Raw genomic sequence first — 14,162 nt, 5'->3', positions numbered from 1 at the left:
CCCCCCCCCTGCCTCACCCTGCAGGCCCGTCTCCCCGGGGTGGGCCTGGCCATGCTGTCCCCCCCAGAGCTCTGTCCCTCAGGGCTGCGTTCCTCCTTAGCACACGGGGGTCTGCTCGAATGCTGCCTCCCTGAGGGCCTTGGGTCCCTCCGCCCCACCTGGGCTATCCCGTCACGCCCAGCTCCTTCACGCCCCGCAGCGGTCTCCGTCCCTGGGTCCTGGCACCGTGTCTGGTGTACAGTGGCCGGAGGGCTATGACCAAGGGTGTGGCCATACCAGGCAAGGCTCACGTGGGCACGCATGACCGCTGGCCTGCTGGTCCCGAGTCGGGCAGGCTGGGTGCTGTGGGTGGGGTCCCTGGCCCAGCGACGGGTGCAGGGCAGGTGCCTGGCTGACGGAGGGTGTACTCCCTGACGTGGGCTCAGACCGCCCCTCCCTCCCGCAGTGGACGCGTCCGTGAAGCTGCAGTACATGGACAACATCCGCTGGATCCGAGAGGCCGCCAAGCACCAGCTGGTGAGGCCCGGCCTGGGCGGGCATGGTCCTGGGACTGCTGCGGAGGGAGCGTGCTGACCAGTCCCAGCCCGGCCCGGGCCCTGCCACCGAGCCTGGGGAGGTGCAGACGCAGGTCCCAGGGCCACAACAGGGCTCATGAGGACACAGGCCTCCACCCACTGTGGGTGCGGGCACATCCGTGGTCACGTTGGAGAGCATGCCTGTGCACACTGGAGCATGACAGAGGCGTGCTCCCTCCTTGGTCTGCCACTCTGTGACGGCCAGCCACACGGGTGTTAGAGCTGCCAAGCGCTCGAGGCTCCTGCTGGGGGTGCAGGCCAGGCCGTGTGGCTGGGCGCCTCCGGGCCGAGGCCTGTGGGAAGGAGCTCGAGAGAGCCTGGGCCCAGGCTACGGATGGCTGTGGGGGACCACGTGAAGGCCGGCCTTGCACCCTGGCCGCATGGCAGGGCTGGCCCCCGGCTCCGGCTGAGGCTCCTCTCTCGGGCCTGCAGGTGGTGGGCTCCCAGGCCAGAATCCTGTACTCAGACCAGAAGGGCCGCGTGGCCATCGCTGTGGTCATCAACCAGGCCATAGCCTGTGGGAAGATCAAGGTGACCGTCCTGGGCCCTGGGGCTCCCCGTGCTCATCCTGCCCGTGCAGGCCCTGCCTCCACCTGCCCCGGGGCGTCGGCCAGCCCTCCCTTCCTGCAGAGTGCAGGGCCTGGGCTGCCTCAGGGGGTACCCGCTCTGAGCCCCACAGTGACACGAAGGCCTAGCCCACTCGGCCTCGGTGTTCTTGTCTGTAAAATGGGCCCGCTAGCGGCTGTACCCAGCTGGGTGCACTGTGAGGGCCCCGAGCCAACACTGGCACAGCGCACGGGGTCTGAGCCGCAGACGGCGCCAGGAGGGGCCCGCGTGGCCTCTTGCTGAGGCGGGGGTTTTCGAGAGGAGCGTCCCGGTGTGGCCTGACCCTCGCCCTTGCCTTGCGCGGGAGCCGTGTGGTGCTGTCATGGTGCAGTGTGTCCTTCCCCTGCAGGCCCCAGTGGTGCTGAGCCGGGACCACCATGACGTGAGCGGCACAGACAGCCCCTTTAGGGAGACCTCCAACATCGATGACGGCTCCGCCTTCTGTGCAGGTGGGGAGATGGCGTCGCGTCGATTTCGTCCCAAAGCCTGTCTGTTCGTTCGTTGGTCACGCGTTGCAAAGATGTCCTAGGATTGCAGGGCTCCGGGCGTGCGCCTGGCCCTGGCCCTGGCCCTCCCTGCGTGGTCTGGGAGTCGCAGGCTCCTCACCGGCAGGAGGGGAATAACAGAGCGTCAGGGCACTGAGGAGCGCGGTGGCTCGCGCGGTGCGACGTCAGGTGCTGTAGCCAGTCTCCAGGGGGTTAGCTGCGGCTGCCATGGCCGCCCTAACTATTGTGACCTTTGCCCAGGGTACAGGGTTCTAATCCTGGCATAATGCTCCCTCCCAGCACCTGAGGGGCCTCCCACCATGGACGGGGCCCAAGGAAGAGACGAACACGCAACACCGTATGCATCGCTTTTTTGAAAGAGGGAGTTGGCCCATTTTGGTCGAGAATTTATGGGTGCCAAGTGCCCAGCACTGCGGCTCTGTCGTCCTGGATCGTCTGTAGGGCCGGCCGTGACGTCCCCTCTGGCATTGCTGGTCCTGTGTGTCGTGCCTTTTCTCTGGCTCGGGCTGTATGGCTAGCAGTTACCAACTGTATTGCTCTTCTCAGAGAGAGCTTTGGAGTATATTTCTCTTGCTTTTGTGTTGCCGATCCATTGCTTTCTGCCCTCACAGTCTCTCCTTCCCCGGGCTTCGGGTTCGAGTTCCTCTTTTTTCTTGGGTCTCATAGGCGGAAGCTGAGGTGGCTGATCTGAGACCTTTATTTTTTCTTGTGTGAGCGTTTAATGCTATGGATTTCCCTCTAAATCCTGCTTCGGCTGCATCCATTTGTTCTCAGGGATGCATTTCTAAAATACTTTCCACTCCGCCTCGAGCCTTCCTCTGACTCACGAGTTGGTGAGACACGAATATTTCCTAGTAGCCCAAGGACTGTGGCCCGAGAGCTTCGTTACGTACGTCTCTCTACCCCGGTAACGTTCTGTGCTCTGCAGCCTGCTTGCCCTGACATTAACGCACGTGCATTAGCCGTGCTGTGGCCCCTCCCGGCTGGGACCGTGCGAGCACCACCACCCAGCCCTTCCCAGAGTCTCACTGTATGGCAGGCAGCCTTGGGCGTGTGACCCTCCTGCTTCAGCCCCAGGTTGCTGGGCTCCAGGCACAGGCCCGGCCTTGTTCAGACCACGAGGGCGAACCCAGGCCTTGCGTGTGTCCCAGCCTGGGGAGCGCAGGGTCTCACAGAAGTGACTGTGCCATGCCCCCTCCTTTTTTTTTTTTTTTTTTTTGAGAGAGAGGGATTTTTGCTATAGGATGCATGCGCTCGCCAGAGAGAGAGAGAGAGAGAGACAGAAAGCGAGAAATCACCCCCCAGGGAGATAGCCACCTCCTTTGGGATCTTAGGCATGCACGCACACACACCTGGCATGAGTTTTAAGCCGCCGGGTCCAGGACTTAAACCACGGTCAACTATGTGGGAGTCTAGTGATGTAACCAGTATGCCATCTGCTGGTCCCGTGGCCCCTTTTCTTTAGGGTGGGAGAGATGCTCTCTGGCCCGCTGCACCTCTGAGCGAGCACTGGTGCCTCACCCCGAAGCCCTTCTGTTCTCGCCCCTGCTCGGACTCTTCACCCGGTGAAGAGCTGGAGCTGCCGAGTGACCCCAGGGATGGGCAGCTGGGCTTCCCCGATTCGCCGCCTCAGCTCTGAGTCCCCCAGCGTGGGCATCGCTGTCTCGAGTTGCCTGTCCCCAGCGCCCTGCCCGCTGCCGCCCTGTTCCGGGCCCACACGCCTGACTGTGTGACAGCCAATGCCCACTTCTCCGCAGACATGGCCGTGCAGAACTTCGTGGGCGATGCCTTCCGTGGAGCCACCTGGGTCGCACTGCACAACGGAGGGGGCGTGGGCTGGTAAGGAGGTTCCCGAGACGGGGGGGTCCCAGAGAGGGACCCTGCCACCTGCTTTGCCAGCAGCTTTGGGAAGCTGGGGCTGGGAATCGGAGGGCAGACTCGGGGCTGCACAAGCCTCCTCTTTGGGTCTCACTGTGACACGGGGCCCCGAGGCCTGTAGTGGCTGCTCAGGGAGAACGGTGGCCCCTTTGCGGTCAGTTCTGGGGCACTGACGGCTTCATAAAGGAGCAGGACCCACTGCAGTCCCAGGCAGCTGGGCTGGGAGGCGGGAGGCCTGGGTTCTGAGCGCCCATCTGGCCCGCGGCTCCACCCCCGGGGGCCCATTTCCAGGCTGCATCAGGAGGGGTTGGGTTTTCCGAGGGCCCCACTCCGACATCCGCTGCTTACACCTGCATGTACCGGCGCAAACCTCAGGGTGAGATGGCTAAGCCCGGGCCACTCTCACCGGGTCTTGGAGGGGAGGGCGGGTGTCAGCTGAGGACGCTGGCTGGCCCGCTGCCCTGCCTGGGTCTGTGGGTAGCGCCCAGGGCTGGCTCTGACAGCGTCTCTGAGCAGGTCGGGCCTGTAGAGGGGCCACGTCCTCGGCAGCCAGCGAGGTCTTCCAGGCTGAAATCCTGCGCCGTCCCCAGCTGGCATTAGCCAACGGGAAGTGAGCAGAGGGCACGTCCTTCCCGACACAGGCTGGAGAAGGCCGGGATGGGCAGAGACACTTGGCTGCTGGCATTCCGGGGCTGTATGGCTGAGCCTGGGGAGAGAGCTGCCCTGGAGGAGGTGGAGGGCTGAACTCAGACCTGCCATTCTCCACTGCTGCCATCATTGTGACAGGACTGCGGAGGGCAGGAGGGGCAGGAAGGGGCAAGAAGGGGCAGGGCAGCGCACGCTAGCAAGAGCCCACGCCACCAGGCCTGGGCAGGGACGGGCACAGCCAGCTGCAGCCCCCGTACCAGGGGCTCCGATGGGCCTGCTCCCTGTGGGGCCCCAGACCACAGCGGCCCGGCCAGACGCTGGGATGAAGCTGCCACCCTTGCTGTCCTGAAGGCTGTGGACGGGGCTGCATGCCCGTCTTGGGGGCTCGGGACCTCATGCGCGTCCGTCTGCCCATCAGGCGCTCCTGAAGGTGTGCTGCAGGCCAGCACGCGGCACCTGCCCCCCGCAGCACCCCACATGAAACCACGTCCACTCCGACTCTGGCGTGGGGCTGCGGTGTGCCTGGCATGTGACCGTGCTGAGTGGAGGCCACCCTGCGTCTCACCTCCCCAGTCGGCGATGGCTGCGTGTGGCTGCAGCTCCTGCACTGCCCGTGTCCTGGGGCCCCTCGCTCCAACAGCTCGGGGTCTCTCCTGCGCCGGCTGTCCAGCGGTCATGCTTAGCGAGGGCTTCGGCGGGCTCAGGGCACCTTGGACCGGGTTGCAGGACGGGGCGACCTGGCCAGTCGGGGAGCGCTCTGCCTTCGGGCTCCTGCCTGGGCGGCTGGGCCTCAGGGAAGCCCATCGTGAGCACAGGTGTGTCCCCGCAGGTCTGTCACCGCTGCCCTCGCCCAGCCCCCTAGCTTGCTAGGGTCTAGGTGCCTGCACGCGTGCGCCATGTTTTTAGGCCAAGGCAGGTCATGCGCCTGGACGCTCCAGCTCGGCTCGTACCGCCACGCCGCGGCTGGGCCAGAGGGGCCCTTCCACCTCCTGTCCTCATGCGGAGCCGGCGTGACGTGAGAGGGACGGCCTCACTGCGGGCCCTGTGCTTCGCCGTGGCGAGCGTCCCCTGCTGAGGCCAGCTCGGAGCTCAGGGTGCAGGCTCCAGGCCCTGCTGCGTTCACCCTTGCCGGCTGCCCTGCCCAAGCCCCTGGCCTCCCGGGTCCTGGGGTGCTGCTGGGTTTACAGCCGGCCCCCCATAGCGCGTCTCCTCTCCCTTTCTCCTCATCCTGCGGTTAGATATGGGTCGTTGGAAAAGCCTGGCATGTTTTTCTACGCAAAATGGCTTTTCCGACTGCCAGTCGTTCCTCTGTGGCCGCGGCGGCCCCTCGGGAGAGCCGAGCAGCAGGCACGTGAGCCGCGGGTCGTCGGCAGTCAGTGAAGATGTGCAGCCCATCTCCAGGACCCTGTGTGTCCGTCTGTCTGGACGGCGTCCCTCTGAGTGCCTGGCGCCTCCCCCATGCTGTGTGCCCAGGCCCTCTGGGGGCTTGCCCACGAGGTCTGGGGGCCGAGAGGCTGCGTTTCGGCCCAGCCCACCTGGGGGCTGCGGGGCCATGCGTAGGCGGGGCCCCGGGCTGTCCCTGGCTGTCCACACGAACCTCTCGCAGGTGCCCTCACCCAAGAGGTGGGACTTCCTCACACGGACAGCACAGCCACACAGGACCCCGGAGCGTGGGTTCCGGCAGCCTGTGTGCGGCACCCAGGCTAACTGCACCTGTTTCTCCCAGACCGCAGCACCAGAGCAGCGGCTGCCCAGGAAAACAGGCCGAGCCCCTGCAGCGGGCACGGCTCACACAGGCCGCGGCCTGTGGGGCCCTCCCCAGTGCAGCTGGTATGTCAGCACATGACCGAGCCCTCGCGTGTCTGGTGTCTGGGGCCCGGCCACGTGGCACAGGCTGCTAAGGTGCTGTGACCATCTGGGAGGCCCAGGTTCAACTCCTGGCCCAAGCTTGAGTTGGCGCTGTGGTCTCGTGACTCGGGAAGGTGGAGGCAGGTGTGGCTCGAGCTCGAGGGTGGCCAAGGAAGGCTGCACAGCCAGACCCGTCCCTTAAAGAGCCAGGCATGTGGCACATGTCTGTTCCCAGCGGGGAGCTTGAGGCAGGAGGTCCCTACTTAATAAGACACTGTCTTTACAAAACGAATTTTAGGGTCAGCAGGTGGCATGGTGGTTAGAGTGCTGGGCTCCTACACAGCCAACCATGGCTCAAGTCACAGACCCGGCGGCTTGAGAATCACCCGTTGTGTGTGCATGCCCGGGATCCCGGAAGGAGAGTGGAGGGGAGCGGGCTTTGGCATGGCCACCTCAATGGCCCTGCAGTGCGTGTGGCTCCCACATGGGCGATGTCTCACTTTCCCCCTCTCTCTGTCTCTCTCTGGTGAGTATACGTGCCTTATAGCAAAAACCAAAACGCCTAAAACTAAAAAAGGAAAGAAAAGGGAAGATGGGGCTCAAGTACCAGTTTACTCTGGTGTAAGAATGATTTCAAACCCACGCGGCTCTCACGACACCTGTCTCCCACGAACTTGTGAAGTTTCTGTCTGGCGGCCTGGGGCTTCTGGGGCCTCGGGTCCTACTCTGGTGTTTCTGAAAGTAGTTTGTTGTCCTCCCTGACGGCCACCCTGGGCTCAGCGAGCTCTGGGGTCACTTTGCCAAGGCCACTTGCAGCTGAGTGCCCTTGACCACTGACCTCAACTCCCAGAAAGCCTCTCTGGGGAGAATGCAGGCCAGGTAGCGGCTGCCGTCTCCCCTGCCCGTACCGTCGGCCTCTTTGCGGGACATGATGCTGCAGCCATGAGATCCGAGGACTGCACGGGAGCAGGCCTGGGGCCCCCGCCGGGTCTGAGCACGGGGCGGGGGGTGCAGGGTGCAGGGCGCAGGACGGGGGCCGCAGAGCACAGGGTGCAGGGCGCGGGGTGCAGGCTGCAGGGCTGAGGGTGGAGGGGCACGGTGCAGGGTGCAGGGCGGAGGGCGCGCGGCGGCGGGCACAGGGCACAGGACGCAGAGCGCAGGCACACGGAAACCCCGACTGCACCTAGCGTGTGAGGACGGGGCGGGGGGGGTGTAAGGGGGGCGGGAACTGCCGCATCCCTCCTAGGCGCTGTCCGGATGGGAAAGGGTGCGGCGGAACAGGAGCTCGCAGACCAGCCGGGTGCAGGCGCAGAAGGTGTCCTGCTCAGCGCTGGGCATGGAGGCCCGCCTGGGGCCATGCCGCAGCCCCTCTCAGCCACCCTCCCTCTGGGGCACCCTCACCTGGGCTCAGGCCTGCTCGGAGGGGAAGCGGCCCGCACGGGTCCCGGACATGGTGTGAAGATTTTTTTTAATGCCAGCAAATGGCCCACGACTCCCTCTGCCCCGGGGCCCGCTGCTGCGCCCCTCGTCTGCCACCTGAGGCCCCGGGCTGCAGAGGCCGGCCGACACTCCCCTGCCCAAGACCGCCAGCAGTGTGTGCCTGCCAGGGGTTGACCTGGGCCCCTCTCCTTGCAGGGGCGAGGTGATCAATGGGGGGTTCGGCCTGGTGCTGGATGGGACCCCGGAGGCCGAGCGGAAAGCCAGGATGATGCTCAGCTGGGACGTGTCCAACGGCGTAAGTCTCCCCGGGCCCCGCACCGCCACCCGTCCAGCCGTCACCGCAGGGCACCCTCTTCGTTAGGCCGCCGTGTCTCCTGACTGCTCTGGTTGCCTTTGGGCCTCCCTGCCTCTGGCCCCCTCTGCGGTCCAGCCTCTGCCCACCCAGTCGCGCCCACAGACCCAAGCCTTCCCGCGACACAGCGCCTGCGCCGGGGCTGAGCTGGTTGTGAAGCCCTCTCTGCCTACCTCCCTGGTGGCCAAGGGTGGGCAGGAGGGGGCGCGGCCCGAGGTCGGCTGAGTGTGGGCTCTGCCTCTGACTCGGGCCACACGCAGGGTCTTCATCGTGAAGTGGCCAGAGCAGGGGTGACCTCGGGAGGCTTGAGGGTGGCAGGAATGGCAGGGAGACCAGGTGGGCAGAGGACCTGGCGGCGGAGCTGAAGCCAGGGCGGGTTCTGTGAGGACAGAGGGGCGGTGTTGGCACGCCTGGGCTCCTGGCCTGGCGCCCGCATGGAGGTGACGGGGGAAGCAGTGGGGCTGGGCGGGGGTCAGGACGGCCTTGGCAGGCCCAAGGGGTCTGAGAGGCCCGGGAGCCCGAGCTGGCGTGGCCGGGCCGTGACACCCACTGCCCCACCCAGGTGGCCCGGCGCAGCTGGTCTGGGAACCGCAAGGCCTATGCCATCATCAGCCAGGCGATGCGCGAAGACAGCGGCCTGGTGGTGACGCTGCCCCACGAGGTGGCGGACGAGCACCTGGTCCAGCAGGCCCTGCGGCTCTGACCAAGTATGGTCACGCGCCCGCCCCACCACGCACCTCTCTGCCCCCGGACACAGCACACCTGCCCTGCACACCCCACCACTCGGCCTCACCCCGTGCTCCCGGTGCCGGCACGGGAGTGCCTGGCTGGCCCGTCTGACAGAGGAGGCCGCAGAGGAGCCATTTGTCCACCACCTGCTAGCCCCACGGGTGCCTGGGGTGGGGGCAGTAAGGGGCTTGTCAGGGCCGTGTCCTCGAGCCCCCGGGCCGGCTAGGAGTGGACTCCAGGAGCTTCGGGGCGGGGGTGTGGTCGCACACACACGGCCCAGCTGGCTCCCCGCCAAGGCCTGTGGGGCCCTCTGTCCAGGCCTGGTCACCTCGCTCTGCCCTCGCCCCTCCCGCCACCCTGTGGCTGGCTTCTTCCTGTTTGCACCGTGGGTCTGGACCCACCCTTGCTGTGCCTCAGCGCCCAGGCCTGGGGACACACGGGCTCTGCCAGGCCCTTGGCCAGAGGGCTCCAGGGGGGAGAGCTGGTGGGAACCCCGGGTGAAGAGCCCTGCGAGGTGCAGCCCCAGCGGGTGGCAGCTGCCATCGGGCTTTGGGACCAGCTGTTGGGCACCCCGAGCCGGCACGGTGAGCCCCAGGCCTGGCTCCTCACGACAGGCTTCCCATGCTGTCAGGACCTGGGGTCCACAGGCCATGCGGGCCCTGAGGCTGGGCTCTGTGCTCCCCAGATCATAACCCCCGGCTGGGCCAGCCTCAGCCGCAGCGGGAGGGCCCAGGCCACAGGACCATGCAGCCACGGGCCCCAGGCTTCACTTCGTCCTGAGGGATCCTCCACTTCCAGCCCCCCATCTCCCCGACCCTGTGGCCCCTCCTGCACTTCGGCCAAACTCTCCCTGCCTCTGGGCACTGCAGGCCTGCCCTGAGCTGAGCCAGGGTTAGGACACGCAGGCAACAGTGGGGTGAGGAGAGGACCCTCCAGAGAGCCCCAGCCCACAGGTGGTCGGCCGTGTCTGGGCCACACGGAGGGCCCAAGCCACCCGCTTTGTCTTCCCCAGAGCAGACAGCTGTGGGAGGGCTGTGGGGTGGGGGTCTTAGCCCCTTCCCCAGTCTCAGATGGCGGTGCTGTCCTCCTGGGGGTCGGGCCCCAGTGCCGGGCCGGGCTCTCCCTCCCCCTTAGCAGCCATTGCTGTTGGGACCGAGCGGGCTCGTTAGCGAAGCACCGTGCCGGGCGGTCAGCCCGTCTGGCGGGGTTAGAGGCGAAGCTCCCCCCGGGGTCTCCGTGTGCTCGTGTAACGTGAGAGTTTCTCAAGTCCGGGCGAGGGGTGGTGGATGCGGGACGGTGGACGCAGGCTGGCCTCTCTGAGCACACGTGCCTATGCCCGGGGCTGAGGCGGGTGGGTCACGGCGTGTGGCACTGTAGCGTGTGCTGTTTCTCTGTCTCGGTCTCATGGAAAAAATGAATAAACTTTAGAAAGAGGGCAGCTGTGGGGGCCAGGCCGCCCTCGGCGGTCCCGGCTGCTGCGGACTGGGCCTCGCCCGCTCAGCCCCCGTCCCGTAGTGTGGGCCTGACTGGGGGGGGCTCTTCACTCCCGTGCAGGACCCGAGGGACTGTTCTGTGCGCCCTGCTGCGGGACCGTGAGCCTCCGGCCTGTCGCAGGTCGCAGGAGTGCCCGGTCAGGGTGGAGGTCCCCGGGGAGAGCCACACTGGGCGCGCATCTTCTCGCGGTGGGTGGGGCCGGCAGAGGCGGAGTGGAGCAGAGCGGCGTCCGTCCAGACCTGCCGGGGTTCCGTCACGGCCCATGCCGAGACCTATCCCAAGGCCCCGCCTGGCCACGCCTGATGGGCCAAGTCCCCGGCCGTCACAGTGGCTCAGCAAGTTCTCGCCGAGAGCCCGTGGCACCTCCAGACCCGTCTTGCCTCCCCACTTCCCTGCAAACACACGGCACCCCAGCAGGGAACACGGCGAGCCTGCCGCTGGAGCAGACTCCCCGGTGTCCCGTGCTTGGAGATCTGCTTTGACAGGAGACCCCCGACCCCACCCCGTGACCACAGCGCTCAGGCCCCCCGAAGGTGTCCCGCACCGTAGCTGGGCTTAGGACCCGTGTCCTCAACGAGGACACAGACCCTCGTGGGGCCGGGTTTCTAAGGGCTATAGGCTGGCCCAGTCCAGTGGCTTTTCAGCCTGCCCCTCTATAGCCCATCTGCCCCCAGGAGCTGTCCTCCCATTCCCTGTGAGAGAACCCCAACCGTGTCAGGCCAGCAGCGCCGCCAGTGAGGCCACCCCACCCTCCTGCCTTCCTGGCGGCCGGAGGGACCGGCAGCGGAGTTCTAGCCCACGAAGGGGTGGGGGCCAAGAGCAGGGCTTCTGGGAGGATGGTCGTGGTTCTAACACTGGGCGCTCGAGCCGGGTCCCTCTGTGCCTGCGCCCTCGGGGCAGAAGCTCCGCGAAGCCCCAAACACCAGCTGAGTCAGCTCAGGCTGCGTAACAGGCACTGAAGGCCGGGCTTCAACAGCGGGAGGCTGGGAGTCCACGGTGAAGGTGCTGTCCTCGGTCCTGCGAGGGTGCTCCTCCTGGCCTACAGGGCCGAGAGGCAGGCAGACGCCCCTCCTGGGGCTCACGCCAGCGCACATGTCTGGGCTGACAGGGCCGTGGACCTCAGGGCCGTCCTCTGCTGGGACAGCAGGCCCCGTGGTGGCAGCACACCAAGCCAGGCCCACCGTGGCACTTCTGGGCGCACTCCAGCCGGGGGCCAGCCCGCAAGTGGCCACCGACGTACAGGTGGGGCCCCTGGACTGGGGATATGCGTGCGGCTTCCTTTTCTGCTTCGAAAATTAATTTTTTAAAACAACGTCCAACAACACTGGTGTTCACCTGAGAGACGGAGGGAGGTGGGGGGCACGTCCAGGGTCAGGGTGAGCGACGGTCCCTTCTCTCCACACCTCTCCTTTCCGGGCTGTGGTCACACACTCACACGCTCACACACACACACTCATACACTCACATACGCCCGCACTCACATGCGCACACACACACACTCATTCACACACACTCACACCCATACACTCACATACACCCACACTCACACGCTCACACTCACTCACATACACCCACACTCACATGCGCACACACTCATACACACACACTCATACTCTCATACTCACGCTCACACACACTCACACGCTCATACACACGCTCACACCCATACACTCACATACACCCACACTCACACGCTCACACACACACACTCACACCCATACACTCACATACACCCACACTCACTCGCTCACACGCTCACACCACACACTCACATACACCCACACTCACATGCTCTCACACACACACTCATATACACACACTCACACCCATACACTCACATACACCACACTCACACACTGATACACATTCACATACTCTAACTCATACTCACGCTCACACACACTCATACACTCATACACACGCTCACACCCATACACTCACATACACCCACACTCACACGCTCACACACACACACTCACACCCATACACTTACATACACCCACACTCACACGCTCACACACATTCACATACTCATACTCTCATACTCACGCTCACACACACTCACTCACACACATGTTCACACACATACACCCACACTCATAAACTCTCATACACACACGCTCACACACACATACACACTCATACTCACATGCTCACACCCATACACTCACACCCACACGTGCACACTCATACACATTCCCATATTCACGCTCACACACACACACTCACACACGCTTACACATACACCCACACTCATAAACTCTCATACACACACACACACATACACATACACACTCATACTCACGCTCACACCCATACACTCACATACACCCACACTCACATGCGCACACTCATATACACATTCTCATACTCACACTCACACACACACACTCACACCCTCATACACACATACACCCACACTCATAAACTCTCATACACACACGCTCACACACACACTCTCATACTCACATGCTCACACACATACACTCACATACACCCACACTCACACACACACATACTCACTCCCATACACTCACACACACTCATACTCACACACACATACACACATGCTCACACCCATACACTCACACACACACACTGATACACATTCACATACTCATACTCACGCTCACACACACTCACACACTCTCATACACACATGCTCACACCCATGCACTCACACACACACACTGATACACATTCACATACTCATACTCACGCTCACACACACTCACACACTCTCATACACACATGCTCACACACATACACCCACACTCATAAACTCTCATACACACGCTCACACACACATACGCACACTCTCATACTCACACGCTCACACACATACACTCACGTACACCCACACTCACACACTCACACTCATACACACTCACACCACACTCATACACTCACACACGCTCACACTCACATACACTCACACATACTCTCATACACACACGCTCACACACACACTGATACACATTCACATACTCATACTCACGCTCACACACACTCACACACTCTCATACACACATGCTCACACACATACACCCACACTCATAAACTCTCATACACACGCTCACACACACATACGCACACTCTCATACTCACACGCTCACACACATACACTCACGTACACCCACACTCACACACTCACACTCATACACACTCACCCCACACTCATACACTCACACACGCTCACACTCACATACACTCACACATACTCTCATACACACACGCTCACACACACACTCATACTCACATGCTCACACACATACACTCATTCACACTCACATACACGCACACACATACACTCATTCACACACTTGCATACACTCACACACACACATACACTCGCATACACTCACACACACATACACACTCAGACTCATACATTCACATACACTTGGGTTTACACACACTCACATGCACAAACACACAGACTCACATACACTAACACACACACACTCAGAATCATACAGTCTCACACTTGGGCTCACGCACTCACACAAACACACCACACACTCAGATTCACACACACAACCATACTCACAGCCACACTCACAAGCCACATGCACACACACAGTCGCAGACACACGCGCGCACACACACACACCTGGCATGTCTTCCAAGCCGCTGGGTCTGGGACTAGAACCGTGTAGGTGTCCGTATGGGGTCCAGCCACCTTAACCACCACACCACTGCTGGCCTGACATGGATTATTTCTGTCATGAGAGGGGGCACTCCAATAGGGTCTTCGCACCACAACCCACGCCCAGGCTCAGCCGCCCCGACCACGGGTGCACACGTGCCTGCTGTGTTCCGGGCGGTCTCCACGCACAGCCCTAAGCTTCCTCCGCGGTCACCTCACACCCCGCCGTACCTGCTACTGCCCAACCCCGTTGTTTTAAAGATCAGGCTGTGAGGCGGGGCCCACAGGTGGCGTAGTGGTTAAGGCGCCGGACTCCCACGTGGCCCACTGCTGATCCAGTCCCAGACCCAGACCCAGAGGCTGAGACACGGCAAGTGCATGTGCATGCATGCCCGAAATCGCAGAGTAGAGGAGGGACTGTGCTGTGGCCATCCACC

General features: G+C 63.3%; 1 protein-coding gene across 1 annotated transcript in view; it reads left to right on the top strand.

Annotated features, from left to right (window-relative positions):
• Positions 1 to 10,083, top strand: part of UROC1 (urocanate hydratase 1) — a 24,420-nt gene extending 14,337 nt beyond the window's left edge. Inside the window, exons 14-19 of the mRNA XM_006169776.3 lie at positions 446 to 516; positions 1,008 to 1,106; positions 1,531 to 1,630; positions 3,445 to 3,526; positions 7,697 to 7,796; positions 8,416 to 10,083. Coding sequence (XP_006169838.1) covers positions 446 to 516; positions 1,008 to 1,106; positions 1,531 to 1,630; positions 3,445 to 3,526; positions 7,697 to 7,796; positions 8,416 to 8,556 — 593 coding nt within the window. The 3' untranslated portion in view covers positions 8,557 to 10,083. The remainder of the gene's footprint in view (positions 1 to 445; positions 517 to 1,007; positions 1,107 to 1,530; positions 1,631 to 3,444; positions 3,527 to 7,696; positions 7,797 to 8,415) is intronic.
• Positions 10,084 to 14,162: the final 4,079 nt, after the last annotated feature.

This window comes from Tupaia chinensis, unplaced genomic scaffold, assembly GCF_000334495.1.
Source record: "Tupaia chinensis unplaced genomic scaffold, TupChi_1.0 Scaffold147500_1, whole genome shotgun sequence".
Lineage (NCBI taxonomy): Eukaryota > Metazoa > Chordata > Mammalia > Scandentia > Tupaiidae > Tupaia > Tupaia belangeri.
This window is presented reverse-complemented; position numbering and strand designations above follow the sequence as displayed.